Raw genomic sequence first — 18,334 nt, 5'->3', positions numbered from 1 at the left:
ACAGTGAGAGCACACGGGTCTGTGGAAAACATTCCAACCCTCTATAAGTTCTTTCCTGACTGGTATTCTCAGTCTTATTTTCCCTTTCATCAGCACCCCATTTTCTGTCACTATCCCACTTTCTGTCCTTCCCAGACCTGTGGGGATTATTATGGAAGGATTTTCCTTGATTAAAGGATTCATGTGTGAGCTCATAGTCGTCTGCCATTGCAGCAGCTTCTCTCGTGACCCTTTGTTCCTCAATATGGATCTTTATGTTAATGGGAATACTATCTTAAAATTCTTTGAACAGAATCACCTCTCACAAGTTCTCATATGAGAGGTTTAACTTGAGAGATCGTATCCAGTGATTAAAAGCCATCAATAAAGATTTGGGGCAGGTCTTTTCCTAGCACTTCTTCACAAGCTCTCCACTAACTTGCATTGTAAAAGGGGAGTCCAATCTTCTTTTGGCCATTTTAACTTGATAGCAATTTTCTCAAGAGGGATAAAGTATGACTGAACCTCTTCCTCATTAAATTTCGGCACTAGTCATGTGTGTCTCATAACATCAAAGCTTTGCTCTGAATTGGGGTTAATATTTGAATTGCTTGTGGCATCCCCACCTTGCTGTCTCAGCTTGTCTAACTCAAACTGTCTCACCTTTCTTTTTGCATTTCCCTTTCCGCTGCCTCTCTCTATTCATCTGCATTTGCATCTCTCTTTTCCTTTTTTGCCTTTAAAAATAATTCCAATTTTTGCAGGGCAAATTCCTTTTCCACTTGGATTTTAACTAGGGTTATTTTGTTAGATCCATGCCAGTTTCTTCTGATTCTTAGGCAATTTTAAAATGACTAGTTAGATTCTGAAGGATCTTGGGTTTCCTTGTTTTCTACCTGAAAGTTACTTCCACCTGGGTAGCTGCAGCTTTTAAGTCTTCAATATTTAATGAATTTAATGCTTCCAATGACAATTCTTACTGCTGTACAAACGCTTTGGCGTTGAAGGTCACATCTTTAAGTGTTCTAGCACCATAGAGAGAAGGATATGAGAAAACCTACTTATTTAATTTTTTTCAACTTTCGAGATCAATTTTCCTCCCGTTTCCAAATCACTTGTTCAATCATAATGTTTCAAAATCCTGGCTCATGAGACCCCAATCTGTTACAGACGGAGAGATGGTGTGGATGACTTCCGTAGACTGATTGTAGACTGTTTTTTTAAAAAATATTGTTTTAGTCCCTGTGTGTTTTGGTGGTCAAATAAACAGATAAACAACGGGTTTTCTGATAGGACTAAAGGAAAGATAAATTATTTATTAAACAAAATCTGAAAATATTCACAACCTCACCCACTCACACATGCACACATATGCAGACACACAAGAAGCGATAGAGATTAGAGGATATCATGCATTTAAGTCCGATTGTCATAAAAAGAGTTCACTCTGAAACCTTTTCTGGGAGGAATTTTTTAACAGCAGTGCAGGCCTGGTGTTCCTTTTTTGGTTCACTGAAGTATTGCAGACTCCTCTGGTTATGACTCAGTCAAAGTCAGTGGTGAGAAACCTGTTACAATTTCTCAGGTGGGGAGGTTTTTTCAAGGCCACCTTGCAGTCTCTGCCAGTGTGATTTAAAGATGTTACAAGCAGGGTCTTCTTCTTGGCTGGAATGGATTTCTCAGCTTCCTGGCTGGCTGGCCTTCTGTCTCTGTTTTTCAGTGAGCTCTTTTTTACAATTTTTAAAAAATCAGGCTTGGTTTTGGTCAGGTGACCATAGATGCTCTCCCCTGATGTGTTTATACAATGTCTTTGAACGTGTGGCCATTGTTACACATGGGGTTTGAATGTGGCTTATCTTGGTGTTTTGTCCCACCTATTATCTTGGCTTTGAATTGGAGTCTCCCTGTCTGAGAACCCAATTCTTGATAATATGAGCCATTTAGCATTGATTGATCTGTTTAGCATTTTATTGTGCCTTCTCCAGGACTAGTCCAGACGTAATGATGGGTTTAGTCTCCAACAGTCATTATGTATATTTGCAGCACAGGAGAGGTCACCTGACCTCTTACTCCATCTTGTCTGCAGTAAAAGTGTGTCCATTTTTTGGAGTTTAGGTCATCAGTTCTTTTCTACAGTTCCTAATTGCTCCAATTCACTTTAGTTCATAACTGTTCCTTGCATAAGCATGACAATATTACCTTTTAAATAATGTTCTCGTATCTGCCTCAATAGCCATGAGAAGCAGCCCATGTTCCAATAACCCTCAGTTCAAAAGTCTTCCTTCTTCCTTCCCTCATGGTAAAGTGAGATTCCTCAGTCTTCGTCAGCTTGTTTCCCATTCATCGCTGCGATAGCATTATTTCACTATTTACCACAGTAAAAGACCCCAGGCTTCATTCAGTCCTTTGCTGGCTGCTCCTCTCATGGGGCTGCTCCTAAAGCCTGGCTCGGGTATAAAATTAAAACCCAACCTAGGCCCGACCCAACAACAGACGACCCAACAACAGCCAACCCGAACCCGACCCGGGCCCGAGCCCTGTAATTCTATTAAGTACCTGATCCGACCCAAACCCGAAACATGTTTGGTTGGGTAGCCAGACTTTACTGCAGACTGCACGTTTCCCGAATGTTCATTTGAAGATTACTTTCCGGAGCAAGGCAGCACTATCCACGACCAACCCGGCCCAACCCCAGCCCGAATTTTGGACCTGGAAGAGAGACCTGACCTGACCCGAACCGAACCGAACCCGACACTTGTCATCGGATCTGGTTGGGTAGCCACGCTTTAGCTGCTCCCAATTGCTGCTGCAGCTACTGCTCCCTGTTCTTCAAAAAGTGTTGAATTGCTCCATCTCCCTGTCCAGAAACCCAAATTCTCCTTTCTCTCTGTCCATCTGCCCACGCTCATCTCCCTTTCCCGAGAGCTCTCATCCCTGTGTCCATCTTTCCTCAAGTCTATCTCCACCTGAGTTCCCATTCCCTGATGCTTATGCCCCAGTTGCCGTCTCTTGCCTCGAGTTCCCATTCCTAGACTCCAATTACTAAGTCAGCCTCTCTCCTTGAGCCTCGATCTTTGTCTTCCTGTCTCCCTCTGAACATCCATCCCGAGACCCCTTTCTCAGTGTCCTTCTCCACCTGAGCTTCCATCTCCAGATCTCCCAGTCCTTTGATACCCTCTGCCTTTACTCACAATCTGCTATCACTCTCCCCCTCCACCTCAGTTCTCCTACTGCTCCCAGTCCCCGGTGACCCATTTCTCCTGTCTTTTTGGTCCCTGTTCACCCTCTTCTAGCCCAACCCCATACCTCTTCCTACTCAGTCTCTTCCCTCACTACCATCCAGACTCCTGGTTGTCCTACCACCAGCCAGTTCTGTTTATGGTCAACACTAAGCCGGGGTTAGCTGACTGCGGCGAGAGTGGGAGAGGGTGGCAAGTTGGTGACTTTTCTGTTACAACAACCAGTGACGTTACTGAGTGGGGGTCCCTGCTGTGGCAAGAACTTTAAAGGGAGTAATTCTCTTGGGCTGCTAGCAGCAGTGCCCAGGAGATTCATGACCAATTCCAAGAGACTACTGGACATGCCTGGAGGATTGGCAATCCTCATGCTACAAAATGCTGTTAAGCACATGGAATTAAAAACAGAAAGTGTACTTGTAGCTGGATATTTGTGTCAATATGAGCTCAGATGGTATAAAACTCTCTGCACCTGGAAGATTGCAGGTTTAATCCCACTCGAAGACTTGGAATATATAATTTAGTACAGTAGTGAAGAACATTGCAATGTCAGAATGGCCTTTTTTTTAGATAAGACATTAAACCAGGGATCTGTTTGCCTGATCGGTGAACACGAAAAATCCCTTGGTACTATTTGAAGAAGAGCACAGAATTTTCCCAGTGTCTTGATTAATAATCATCCCTCAAATATGCAAACATACGAATTAGGAACTGGAGTAGGCCACTCTGCACTTTGAGCCTGCTCCGCCATTCAATAAGTTCATGGCTGAACTGATTACTCCACATTTCCACCTGCCCCCAAAAACCTTCCACCCCCTTGTCTATCAAGAATTTATCTACCACTACGCCACTGCCTCCCCGATTATAACCTTGACTCCACATTCCCACTTACCCCCAATAACCTTCCACCCCCTTGTTTATCAAGAATTTATCTACCTCTGCCGTAAAAATATTTTAAGACTCTGCTTCCACCGCCTTTTGAGGAAGAGAGTTCCAAAGACTGACGACCCTCTGGGAGAAAAGATTTCTCTGCATATCTGTCTTAATTGGGCAACCCCTTATTTTTAAACAGTGACCCCCAGTTCTAGATTTTCTCACAAGGGGAAACATCCTTTACACATCCACATTGTCAAGACTCCTCAGGATCTTGTATGTTTCAATCAAGTCACCTCTTACTCTTCCAAATTCCAGCGGATACAAGCTTAGCCTGTCCAATCTTTCCTCATAAGACAGCCCGCCCATTCCAGGTATTAGTCTAGTAAACCTTCTCTGTACTGCCTCCAACACATTCACATCCTTCCTTAGATAAGAAGACCACTACTGTACACAGTACTCCAGATGTCGTCTCACCAATGCCCTGTATAGCTGAAGCATAACCTCCCTACTTTTGTATTCAATTTCCTTGCGATAAACGATAACATTCTATTAGCTTTCCTAATTATGTGCTGTACCTGCATACTAATCTTTTGCAATTCATGCACTAGGACACCCAGATCCCTCTGCATCTCAGAGCTCTGCAATCTCTCACCATTTCGATAATATGTTTCTTTTTTATTCTTCCTGCCAAAGTGGACAATTTCACACTTTCCCATATTATACTCCATTTGCCAGGTCTTTGCCCACTCACTTAACCTGTCGATATCCCTTTGTCGCCTCCTTATGTCCTCTTCACAAGTTGCTTTCCTACCTATCTTTGTGTCATCAGCAAATTTAGCAACCATGCCTTCGGTCCCTTCATCTAAGTAATTTATATAAATTGTAAAAGGTTGAGGCCCAGCACAGATCCCTGTGGCAAATCACTCGTTACATCTTGCCAACCAGAAAATGACCCCTTTATGCCAACTCTGTTTCCTGTTAGCTAGCCAATCTTCTATTCATGCCAATATGTTACCCTGTACACCATGAGCTTTTATTTTCTGGAATAACCTTTGATGTGGCACCTTATCAAATGCCTTGTGGAAATCTAAGTACAATACATTCACCAGTTCCCCTTTATCCACAGCACATGTAACTCCCTCAAAAAACTCCAATAAATTGGTTCAACGTGATTTCCCTTTCACAAAACCATGTTGACTCTGCCTGATTACCTTGAATTTTTCTAAATGACCTGCTATACCGACTTTAATAATAGCTTCTAACCTTTTCCCTAAGACAGATGTTAAGCTAACAGGCCTCTAGTTTCCTGCTTTCTATTTCCCTCCCTTTTTGAATAAAGGAGTTACATTCACTATTTTCCAATCTAATGGAACTGTCCCTGAATCTAAGGAATTTTGGAAAATTTAAACTAACGCATCAACTATCTCACTAGCCACTTCTTTTAACACCCTAGGATGAAGTCCATTAGGACCCGGAGACTTGTTAGCTCACAGTTCCAACAATTTGTTAAGTACCTCTTCCCTGGTGATTGTTATTTTCTTGAGTTCCTCCCTCCCTTCCATTTCCTGACTTACAGCTAATATTGGGATATTACTTGTATCCTCAATAGTGAAGACTGATGCAAAATATCTGTTCAATTCATCTGCCATCTCCTTATTATCCATTATCAATTCCCCAGACTCACTTTCTATAGGACCAACACTCACTTTGTTAACTCTTTTCTTTTTTAAATATCTATAGAAACTCTTCCTATCTGTCTTTATATTTCCAGCTAGCTTTCTCTCGTACTCTAATTTTATCTTCCTTATCAACATTTTAGTCATTCATTGCTATTTTTTATATTCTGTCCAATCTTCTGACCTGCCTCCCATCTTTGTGCAATTATAGGCTTTTTCTTTAAGTTTGATACTAGGGCGGCACAGTGGCGCAGTGGTTAGCACCGCAGCCTCACAGCTCCAGCGACCCGGGTTCAATTCCGGGTACTGCCTGTGTGGAGTTTGCAAGTTCTCCCTGTGTCTGCGTGGGTTTCCTCCGGGTGCTCCGGTTTCCTCCCACATGCCAAAGACTTGCAGGTTGATAGGTAAATTGGCCATTAGAAATTGCCCCTAGTATAGGTAGGTGGTAGGGAACTATATAGGGATAGGTGGGGATGTGATAGGAATGTAGGATTAGTGTAAACGGGTGGTTGATGGTCGGCACAGACTCGGTGGGCCGAAGGGCCTGTTTCAGTGCTGTATCTCTAAACTAAACTAAACTAACTGTTTTAGTTAACCACGCATGGCAGGTCCCACCCTTGGAAGTTTTCTTTCTCGTTGAAATGTATCTATTTCGTGTATTCTGAAATATCCCCTTAAATGTCTGCCACTGCATCTCTATTGACCTATCCCTTAACCTGATTTGCCAGTTCACTTTAGCTAGCTCTGCTTTAATGCCCTCATAATTGCCCTTATTTAAGTTTAAAATATTAGTCTTGGACCCACTCTTCTCTCCCTCAAACTGAATGTAAAATTCAATAATATTATGATCGCTGCTACCTAGGGGTGCCTTAACTATGAGGTCATTAATTAATCCTATCCTGTTGCACACTACCAGGTCTAGTATAGTCTGCTCTCCGGTTGGCTCCAGAACGTATTGTTCCAAGAAATTATCCGGAAAACATTCTATGTACCCCTCAGCTAGGATACCTCTGCCCATCTGATTTTTCCAGTCTATACCTAGGTTAAAATCCCCCATAATTATTGCTGTACCGTTCTGACAAGCTGCCATTATTTCTTCCTTTATACTCAGTCCTACAGTGTGGTTAATGTTAGTGTCCTGTACACCACTCCCACAAGTGACTTCTTGCCTTTATGATTTCTCATCTCTACCCAAACTGCTTCTGTATCCTGAACTTAGCGCAATAGAGAGTGATGACCTAATACCATCATTAATTAACAGAGCTACCCCACCACCTTTTCCTAGCTTCCTGTCCTTCCTAAATGCCACGTACCCGTCAATATTCAGGTCCCAATCTATGTCATCCTGCTGCCATGTCTCTGTAATGGCTATCAGATCATACTTATTTATTTCTATTTTGTGCTCTCAGTTCATCTGTTTTGTTTCGAATGCTACGTGCATTCAGATACAGAGTCTTTAGTTGTGTCCTTTTATTATTTTTCTAATCTCTAGCCTTATCTGTTGATTTGCTCTTAGATTTGTACGCTCTGTCCCTTCCTGCCACAGTCTGTTCATCATTGCTCATATTAATACCTTTATCTTTTGTCTCTACTCCTTGATTTACCATATTGTCCCAAATTTGATCCCTTGCCGTCACTATTCAGTTTAAAACCCTCTCTACTTCCCTAGTTAGGCGGCTCATTAGAACACTGGCCCCAGCAAAGATCAGGTGAATACCGTCCCAACGGTACAGCCACCACATTCCCCAGTACTGGTGCCAGTGCCTCACGAACCAGAACCCACTTCTACCACACCAGTCTTTGATCCACGCATTAATTTCTCTAATCTTATTTGCCCTATGCCAAGTTGCACGTGGCTCAGGTAATAATCCAGAGATTTACCTTTGAGGTTCTGCTTCTTAATTTGGCGCCCAGTTCCTCATACTAACTATGCAGAACCTCTTATATGAAGTAAAAAACAAGAAATGCTGGAAATACTCAGCAGGTCGGGCACCATCTGTGGAGTGGGAAAGCAGAGTTAATGTTTCAGGTTAGTGACCTTTCATGAGAACTGTCCTGACCTGAAACATTAACTCTGCTTCCCACTCCACAGATGCTGCCAGACCTGCTGAGTATTTCCAGCATTTCTTGTTTTTATTTCAGATTTCCAGCATCTGCAGTATTTTCCATTTATTATGCAGAATCTCTTTCCCTGTCCTGCCTATGTCGTTGGTACCTACATGGACCACGACGACTGGATTCTCCCCCTCCCACTGTAAGTTCCTCTTCAACCCTGAGTAGATGTCCCAAACCCTGGCACTGGGCAGGCAACATAGCCATTTGGACTCTCACTATTTGCTGCAGAGAACAGTGTCAATCCCCCTAACTATACTGTTCCCTACTGCCACTACATTCCGTTTTTCTCCCTCCAGTTGAATCGCTTCCTGTACCATGGTGCCATGGTCAGGTTGCTGATCCACCCTGAAGCCCCTACTCTCATACAAACAAGCTGAAAGAACTTCAAACCTGTTGGACAATTGCAAAGGCTGAGGCTCCTGCGTTCCTGCCCTCTAGGTCCCCTTACCTGCCTCAGCTGCAGCCAGACTCTCCTGTCCCTGACCACTGTCCAAATCAGAAGACCCTATTCTAAGGGGTGTGACCGCCTCCTGGTACAAAATGTCCAGGTAATTTTCCCCCTCCCTGGTGTGTCGGAGTGTCTGCAACTCGGACTCCAGTTCAATGACTCTGAGCCGAAGCACTTCGAATTGCAAACACTTACTGTAGACATGTTTGCCCTGGATCACACTGGCATCCAGGAGCTCCCACATGCTGCAGCCATGACACAACACCTGTCTTGCCATCCTTAATGTGTTTTAATTAACTACTTCATTATATTATTCAATTATTTATTTTATTTTCCTTTTTTTATACGTATTTTATTAAGCTTTCCACTAGTTCCTTTACCATTTTAAATGTTCGGATTAGAATGGACCTTAATCACTTAGCAGATACTCACCAAACAGGTAGCTTCTTCCCAAACCAATCACCTACCTGCTTGCCTGTGATGTTTGATGCTATGTTTGATTTAAATTAAATTAAATTAAAATTAAAAGCATACCTGTATGGGGGGGTGGGTGGTGGGTGATGGCGTAGTGGTAATGTCACTGGACTGGTAGCCCAGAGGCCCAGGCTAATGCTCTGGGGGCATGGGTTTGAATTCCACCACGGCAGATGGTGAAATTTGATTTCAATTAATAAATCTGGAATTAAAAAGCTAGTCTAGTGTTACCATGAAACCATTGTCGATTGTTGTAAAAAACCCATCTAGTTCACTAATGTCTTTTAGGGAAGGAAATCTGCCGCTCTTACCTGGTCTGGCTTACTTGTGGCTCCAGATCCACAGCAATGTGGTTGACTCTTAAAATGCCCTCTGAAATGGCCACTCAGTTCAAGGGCAATTAGGGATGGACAATAAATGCCAGCCTAACCAGCGACGCCCACATCCCATGAACGAATAAAAAAAAATTCACCCTGGCCGCTTTCTGTTTCCCTGCTCTCACTGCCGATTGTGACGTCACTCTGATGTCACTTTTCGATTGTTCCCTTCTCTGCTCTCGCTGTGCTTCTCTCTCTCTCCGGTCTCCGACTCTGGGCTTTTGGCGCGCTTTTTAAACCTCCGCCCCTGCCATGCTCCTCTCTCTCTTGCACGCTCTGTCTCCGATCTCTGACTCTGGGCTTTTGGCACACTTTTCAAACCTCTGCTCCCGCTGTGCTCCTCTCTCTCTCTCCCGTTTCCAACTCTGGGCTTTTGGCATGCATTTTAAACCTCTGCTCCTGCCATGCTCCTCTCTCTTGCTCACTCTGTCTCCGGTCTCCGACTCTGGGCTTTCAGCGCATTTTAAATCTCCGCTGCCGCCGTGCTCCTCTCTCTCTCGCTCGCTCTGTCTCCAGTCAAAAATAAACAAAATAGATTATCTGCTCATTTATCAAATTTGCTACTTTGGGACATTGCTATGCACAAAAATGATGGTCATTTTGGCCTACATAGTACGGACTACACTTCAAAAGCACCTTCAGCCATCCCGAAGAAGTGAAAAGCGCTACATAAATGCAAGTTCTTTCTCTTTGCACAATTGTCTGGTACATTGAGAGGTATGACTTTATCGGTCTTTTTTCCCACTGAACATGTGAACATCAGGACATAGGAAATAGGAGCAGGAGAAGGCCTTTCAGCCCCTCGAGCCTGCTCCGCCATTCAACTAGATCATGGCTGAACTTCTACCTCAATGCCATTATCCCGCACTATCCCCATATCCCTTGATATCTTTAACATCTAGAAATCTATCGATCTCTGTCTTGAATATACTCAGTGACTGAGCCTCCACAGCCCTCTGGGGTAGAGAATTCCAAAGATTCACCAGCCTCTGAGTGAAGAAATTCCTCTTCATCTCAGGCCTAAATGGCCTACATCTTATTCTGAGACTGTGTCCCTGGTTCTTGAACCCCCACCCCACCGGCTCTGCAGCCAGGGGAAACATCCTTCCTGCATCTACCCTGTCGAGCCCTGTAAGAATTTTGTATGTTTCAGTGAGATCACAGGCTGCATTTTAAGACTTCGCAGCCGAAGTAGGTGGTGGGCGTAAAAAAAATGCGGCCCACACTCACGGGGCCACGTCATGGAGCCACCACGATTTCAAACACGGCAGCTCATTTGCATGGCCTCGGCACCCGCCACCGCACCCCCTGCAATGACATGGAGGGGACGGGCGAGCCATCCTGCACAGAGAAAATCACCTTTTCCCCCTCCCCACAGGCGTCACACCTCGTTTCCCCAAACGGGGATTCGAAGGCACAGCATTGCCGGCTGCCAGAATAAAGATTGCAACGTGGTGGCTGAATCGCTGCGGCCTGCACAGTAAGTAGGCATCAACATATTTTAATGTGGGTCCCATTGCTGAGCGGCGAAGCAGCCACCACGAAGCCTCACCACAACCTCCGCTGAGATCGGTACAGGGCCTGCCGACGTTGAGGTCGATGGTGCGCCTCTGCCGTACCGATCTTTATTGCTCCCTGCCACAATTCCCGGCGGCGGAGGGCCTTTAAAATCCAGCTCCATCTCTCATTCTTCTGTAGAGAACATATGCCCAGTCTCTTCAATTTCTCCTCATAGGACAATCCCGCCATCCCAGGGATCAGTCTGGTGAACCTTCGTTGCACTCCCTCTGCAGCAGGTATATCCTTCCTTAGGTATGGAGACCAAAACTGTACACAATACTCCAGATGTGGTCTCACCAAGGCTCTATACAATTGCAGCAAGACATCTTTACTCCTGTACTTGTAATAAAAGTATTGTCATGGTCCTGTAGTTTTTTTTCTCCAGGAAATATGCAGTTTGCCTTTAAGGCTTATAAAGGATCAGTATTGCTTTAAGAACCAGCAAGCCTCAGGAGCTATAGGAAGGTGTATTTTCATTGCCTTGGATGCAGCCATTTGGAGACTGCGATTCAAAGGGTGCATTCTCGTTACCATAGATACAGCCACTGGGAGTGAGCATCATGCAATACATTTGTTACAATTCAATTTTGAAGTGGCTTTTTAGTTGAAGACAGTTTATTATTCTTTCTTTTGGGCCTCCTTATCTCGAGAGACAATGGATACGCGCCTGGAGGTGGTCAGTGGTTTGTGAAGCAGCGCCTGGAGTGGCTATAAAGGCCAATTCTGGAGTGACAGGCTCTTCCACAGGTGCTGCAGAGAAATTTGTTTGTTGGGGCTGTTGCACAGTTGGCTCTCCCCTTGCGCCTCTGTCTTTTTTCCTGCCAACTACTAAGTCTCTTCGACTCGCCACAATTTAGCCCTGTCTTTATGGCTGCCCGCCAGCTCTGGCGAATGCTGGCAACTGACTCCCACGACTTGTGATCAATGTCACACGATTTCATGTCGCGTTTGCAGACGTCTTTATAACGGAGACATGGACGGCCGGTGGGTCTGATACCAGTGGCGAGCTCGCTGTACAATGTGTCTTTGGGGATCCTGCCATCTTCCATGCGGCTCACATGGCCAAGCCATCTCAAGCGCCGCTGACTCAGTAGTGTGTATAAGCTGGGGATGTTGGCCGCTTCAAGGACTTCTGTGTTGGAGATATAGTCCTGCCACCTGATGCCAAGTATTCTCCGAAGGCAGCGAAGATGGAATGAATTGAGACGTCGCTCTTGGCTGGCATAACAGGCAGAGAACATAAGCAGACAGCTGTGGTGTTTAGCATCTGAAAAAAGAGCTCTCAACCATTTAAACTGAACGAATAGGATTTTTGTCTGTTTACTTATTATCTCTCAAAACTCTAAAAAGTCAAGCCAAGACAGAGATCTCTGGTAATTTAAACTGAAGGAAGGGAAGTTAGACTGTGACACTCTTTTATCCTTCAAAAACTCTAAAGTCAAATTGATTAATTTAAAAAGTGTTTGCAAGTCGTTAATTGTTGAAATTCGCTGAAGGAAGAAAGCATCACATACTGCTGGAATTAGACTATGGACTGTTCTACTGTGGAAGAACCTTTTTTCCCCATTGGACGGCTGTGAGGACTTCAAGCAACATTGGACTGTAAATTTGCAAGGACTGGAATTTTTTCTGTTTTAAATGTTGTTTATATCTTCATGGTGTTTAAGAATTTAGTTTTTCTGATTAAACAGTTAATTTGTTGATTTAAAGATACCTGGTTTGGTTAGCCTCATTCGGGGGTTAATAGATGGTACAATTTGGTTGGGTCTTTCTTTAATTTGGAAAGTTTTAAATGATACATTAGGCGATCTGTGAAGTGACGGGATTGAATTAACAGTACGTTTCTCCCACCACAATCAGAATCGTATATTTTGATTGGTGGCTTTGACTGGAGCAGTTGGTTGTAACAGTATGCAGTGAATAAAAGTATGCAGTCTTTACAAATGTATGTTCTAAACATTTAGGATTAGCTTTTTTCTTGTGGCAGAATCTCTAAAAATGTTATTTTGAGACCAGATATAAAATGATTTAAAACATATTACTGACTCTGGCTAAACTACCTTTTTGAAATCCATATGGTAACCAGCCACTCATTATTGCCTTGCATTTTAGGATGAACAAATTGCTAAAAGAAGAGAGGAACTTTTGGCAGAGCGAGCTGAAAAAAAGAAGGAAAAAGAGGTAAAATTGAGTTGTGATGAGAACAAAATTCTGGAAATGCACAGTAGGTTCATTAGCATCTGAAACAGAAAGATTGGTTAACATTTTGGGTGAAGACCTTTCCTGAGAACTTTAGACCAAAATATTAATTTCTGTTTTCCACTTTCAGATGGTAACAGATCTGCTTGGTATTTTCAGCATTGCCCGTTTTTAATCCAGATTTTCAGCACTCACGTTTATTTTCTGTTGTGATGTTATCTACACTTCAGAAGTATTGATTAAGCTATATATTCAGTTATATTTGTTTTATTTGAAACATTGAATTCAAAACAAAACCATAATGATAAAAAAAGATTTTACAGTTTACAATTGGTGTACATCTTATTTCTAATTTCTGTGAGATATATGCTTTCAGTGAGTGTTCTGGCACACTGAGTTTTCGAGGGGAATGTTATAATGCAGGAACTACTGTAAAAATAATATTACAAAATACTATGAGAAATGCAGAAAAATTTTATGGAAGTGTGAAAGAAATTCAGCATCGCAAAATTAGTTTCCTTCATGGCTTTTTTATACCCTTTCCACCAGAAGGCATGATGGAGAGGGTCAGACAGACCAGTTTGTGCACACAGACAACTTCCACATATTTTGTTCTCGGCCAATGATAAATTATGTGCTGTATAACATAGATGTTGGATTTTTCAGCAGGGCATGTGCATTCTGGCTTGCTGGAACGCAAGCTGTTAGATATTGCTTCTCTTCTGGGTGAGTCTCTCTCTCTGGCTGTCTTTTTAAGGTAACGGAGTGACTCCTGACAACGTGGAGCATGCAAAGACCGATTGCGAACGTCAGCAGTGCATGCGAATACTTGCCAGCACACCAGTATAAATGCATGTATTCGCGCTGACGTCACCACGCAATGACGTCCTCACCCCTTAATAGCCTCGATTGCCGTCTCAATTCCCCTCAACAGTACCCTGCTCCCTCCCACCAACCCCGCTTCAATTGCCGCTTTCAATTACTCGCTCCCCACCTCACCGCCTGACAAAGTGGCAGAGGTTGGGGGGCGGAGGGGAAATGCGCTGCCAAAGCAGCAAGGTGCGGAGCAAGCGGCTGAGGTGACAAGGCGACGTGGGAGTGAATGACCGAGGTGGGGGAAGTGGCGCAGCCTGGAGTGAGCAGCGGGTGGAGGAGGGAGGGGGGAAGCGGGGATCAAGCAGTCGAAGCGGCAAGGCGGGGAGCGAGTGGCCAAGGAGGTGGAAGCGGCGAGGGCAGGAGCGAGTGGCTGAGGGAAGGCAGCGGTGCAGCGGCAAGCAGATGGGCGTGGGGGGAGCAATGAAGAGAAGCACGATGGCAGGAGGGAGTGGAAATAAACTGTTGAGGCTGGGATGGAGGCGGCAATCACAGCCATTGAGGGTGTTTGGGTTCAATTATCTATTTGTGACAAATTGAGCAGCAACATCTTTATTACTGGCAGCTGCCTGAGATGCTGCAGACAGTGATGTTTCAGTGGATGAGGCTATATTTGCGCATGTGCCAGTACTACGCCACCTAGTGGTTGCATTGTCAGCAAACGCAGCCTTAAGGTAAAATTGTGTCACCTCTGACGTCCTGGTTGGAGACATTCTCATCTCTTCCTCATGATGATTGCACAATGGCCCAGGATGTGTTACGTCACACCTCCTTTGTTTCGGAAGAAGACTTTCATTTCATGAATGTTTTAGCATAGGTGTAGGATGGGTTCCATTGACACCTTTTAGCTTTAAAGATTCATCCTTTGTCTTTGTCAGACAGTTTGAATGCACAAAAGGCCAAACCCTTTTACGTTGGCCACCATTTTGTACCATTGTTCACTTTTTAAAACAAATTTGATTTTTTAAAAACAAAGTCCATTTTTCATAACTCTCCAAAGTTAGTCCATGATTGTTGTATCATCACACTTCCCGTATGCATGACACAGTCCTGTGGAATTTATTCTTTATCCATTTTATGTCTTGTGTATTTTATTCTTTATTGGTTGATTTCCTATGATACTGCTTACAAATTAAATTAAAAGCACAAGAACACAAGAAATAGGATCAGGAGTAGACCATACATTCCATTGAGCCTGTTCCGCCATTCAAAGAACAAAGAACAGTACAGCACAGGAACAGGCCATTCGGCCCTCCAAGCCTGCGCTGATCTTTATGCCTGCCTAAACTAACACCTTCTGCACTTCCGGGGCCCATATCCCTCTATTCCCTTCCTATTCATATATTTGTCAAGATGTCTCTTAAACGTCGCTATCGTATCTGCTTCCACCACCTCCCCTGACAGCAAGTTCCAGGCACTCACCACCCTCTGTGTAAAAAACTTGCCTCGCACATCCGCTCTAAACTTTGCCCCTCGCACCTTAAGCCTATGTCCCCTAGTAACTGACTCTTCCACCCTGGGAAAAAGCTTCTGACTATCCACTCTGTCCATGCCGCTCATAACTTTGTAAACCTCTATCATGTCGCCCCTCCACCTCCGTCGTTCCAGTGAAAACAATCCGAGTTTTTCCAACCTCTCCTCATAGCTAATGCCCTCCAGACCAAAACGATCATGGCTGATAAACTCCACTCTCTCGCCCGCTCGCCATATCTCTTGATTTCCTGAGAGACTAAAAATCTGTCTATCTGAGCCTTAAATGTATTCAACGATGGAGTATCCACAACCCTCTGGGGTAGAAAAGTCCAAGGATTCACAACCCTTTGAGTGAAGTAATTTCTCCTCATCTCAGTCCTAAATGATCGGCCCCTTATCCTGAGACTTTGCCCCCATGTTCTAGATTCCCCGACCAGCAGAAATAATCTCTGTGTCTACCCTAACCAGCCCCTTTAGAATCTTGTAGGTTTCAATGAGATCCCTTCTCATTCTTCTAAACTCCAGAGAATACAGGTCCAATTTACTTAGCCTATTATCATAGGACAGCCCCCTCATCCCAAGGACCAATCTAGTGAACCTTCTTCACTGTACTGCCTCCAATGCATGTATATCCTTTCCTACCACTGGAGTGCTGACTTGGGTTGTATTAGAGTGCTAAAGTGGAAGTTTTGTGAGTGAGGAAGTTCGGTGAGGAGGGAGCGAGGAGCTCCTTTCATTTCCTCCCTGTCCTCAGAGTGAGGGGAGCCGAGAGTTTGCAAAGAGCACAGCTGACTGGTGAGTAAGTCCTGGTGGGTATTTTTCAAACTGGATTGAATTATAAGTCATTGTTTTAGCAAGACAGTGGTTTTAAAAAAAAATTATAATAGTCTTCTAAAGTTTTAAATTTAAAGGGTTTAGTCATGGCAGGAGAGCTTAAAGGTTTGCTCCTCTTGCTGCATGTGGGAATCCAGGAGCATTTCCAGTCCCCGGGACCAGCATGTGTGCAGGAAGTGTGTCCAGCTGCAGCTCCTGGAATCTCGGGTTTCAGAGCTGGAACGGCGGCTGGAAACACTGTGGAGCATCCGCGAGTCTGAGAGCATTGTGGATAGCACATATAGAGAGGTGGTCACACCGCAGCTGAAGGGACTTGAGGAAGGAAGGCAATGGGTGACCACCAGGCAGTCCAAGAGAAACAGGCAGGTAGTTCAGGAGTCCCCTGGGGTCCCGCTTACAAATCGGTATTCCATTTTGGAGGCTGATGAGGCTGGTTCCTCCAGGGAGTGCAGACAGAGCCAAGCTTCTGGCACCACAAGCAGCCTGTCTGCACAGGAAGAGGGAAAGAGAGGAAGAGCAATAGTAATAGGGGATTCTATAGTCAGGGGAACAGATAGGCGCTACTGTGGCCGTCAACGTGACTCCAGGATGGTGTGTTGCCTCCCTGGTGCCAGGGTCCAGGATGTCACTGAATGGCTGCAGGGCATCCTGAATGGGGAGGGTGATGAGACAGGTCATGGTACATGTTGGTACCAATGACATAGGTAGAAAGAGGGATGAGGTCTTGCATCAAGAATTCAGGGAGTTAGGCAGCAGACTAAAAAGCAGGACCTCTCGGGTTGTAATCTCTGGATTACTCCCAGTGCCACGTGCTAGCGAGTATAGAAATAGGAGAAAAGCACAGATGAATGCATGGCTTAAGAGTTGGAGCAGGAGGGAGGGTTTTAGATTCCTGAACCACTGGGACCGTTTCTGGGGAAGGTGGGACCTGTACAAGCGGGACGGTCTACATCTGAACCAGAGGGGGGCTAACATCCTTGCTGGCGGGTTTGCTAGTGCTGTTAGGAAGAGTTTAAACTAATTTGGCAGGGGGAGGGGATGCAGACTCCTAGCAGAATAGGGACACAGCTAAACACAGGAAAGCGAACAAGTCAGAGGGAATACAGTGGAAGTAAGTTTCAAGGGAGTAAGACCAGGATGGAAGGCCTCTACTTTAATGCCAGGAGTATTGCAGGTAAAATGGATGAGTTAAGGGCAAGGATTGACATGTGGAATTGTGATATAGTAGCCATCACGGAGACATGGTTAAGGGAGGGGCAGGACTGGCAGCTCAATATCCCGGGATATAGAATCTTCAGGCAAGACAGAGAAGGGGGTAAAAGAGGAGGGGGCATTGCAATATTAGTTAAGGAGTCAGTTACTGCAGTAAGGAGAGATGATATCTTGGAGGGGCATCAAATGAAGCTTTATGGGTAGAGTTTAGGAATAAAAAAGGGACAGCCACATTGCTAGGTGTTTATTATAGACCCCCAGATAGTCAGCGGGAAATTGAGGAGCAAATATGTGCACAATTCACAGAGGGGTGTAAAAATAATAATAGGGTAATTATATTAGGTGATTTCAACTTTCCCAACATTAATTTGGATAGTCATCATGTTAAGGGCTTAGATGGAGTGGAGTTCTTAAAATGTATACAGGAGAACTTTTTAGCTCAATATGTAGAGGATCCAACAAGGGAGGGTGCAGTGCTGGACCTAATTCTGGGGAATGAAGCCGGGCAGGTGGTTGATGTGTTGGTGGGGGACCATTTTGGTGATAGCGACCATAACATGGTCCAATTTAAGCTTGTTATGGAGAAAGAAATAGACAAGTTGCAAAAGAAGGTTTTGGATTGGGGGAGAGCAAATTTTAGTAAAATAAGGCAGGATCTGGCCATGGTAGACTGGAAAGAATTACTTGTCGGGAAATCTACAGAAGAGCAGTAGGGGGCATTCAAAAAGAAAATGGGGAGGGTACAGGCCCAACATGTTCCCTCTCGGGTAATAGGTAGGAACAACAAGCCCAGAGAACCATGGATGACCAGAAACATTCAGGGTACGATGAGAAGGAAAAGAGAGGCTTTTAGCAAATACAAGGAGAGCAAATCAATGGAAGCATTGGTGGAGTACAGAAAGTGTAGGATGGTGCTTAAGAAAGCAATTAGGAGAGCAAAGAGAGGATATGAGAAAGCGCTGGCTGGTAAAAGTAGGGAAAATCCCAAGATATTCTGTAAGT

General features: G+C 44.4%; 1 protein-coding gene across 5 annotated transcripts in view; it reads left to right on the top strand.

Annotated features, from left to right (window-relative positions):
- Window positions 1–18,334, top strand: part of ak9 (adenylate kinase 9) — a 455,773-nt gene that overhangs the window by 290,086 nt on the left and 147,353 nt on the right. For all 5 annotated transcript variants that reach the window (XM_068027233.1, XM_068027231.1, XM_068027230.1 and 2 more), the window contains one exon: window positions 12,854–12,922. In XM_068027233.1, the coding sequence (XP_067883334.1) occupies window positions 12,854–12,922 (69 nt within the window). The remainder of the gene's footprint in view (window positions 1–12,853; window positions 12,923–18,334) is intronic.

The sequence above is a fragment of the Heterodontus francisci genome, chromosome 3 (genome assembly GCF_036365525.1).
Source record: "Heterodontus francisci isolate sHetFra1 chromosome 3, sHetFra1.hap1, whole genome shotgun sequence".
In the NCBI taxonomy this organism is placed as follows: Eukaryota; Metazoa; Chordata; class Chondrichthyes; order Heterodontiformes; family Heterodontidae; genus Heterodontus; species Heterodontus francisci.
This window is presented reverse-complemented; position numbering and strand designations above follow the sequence as displayed.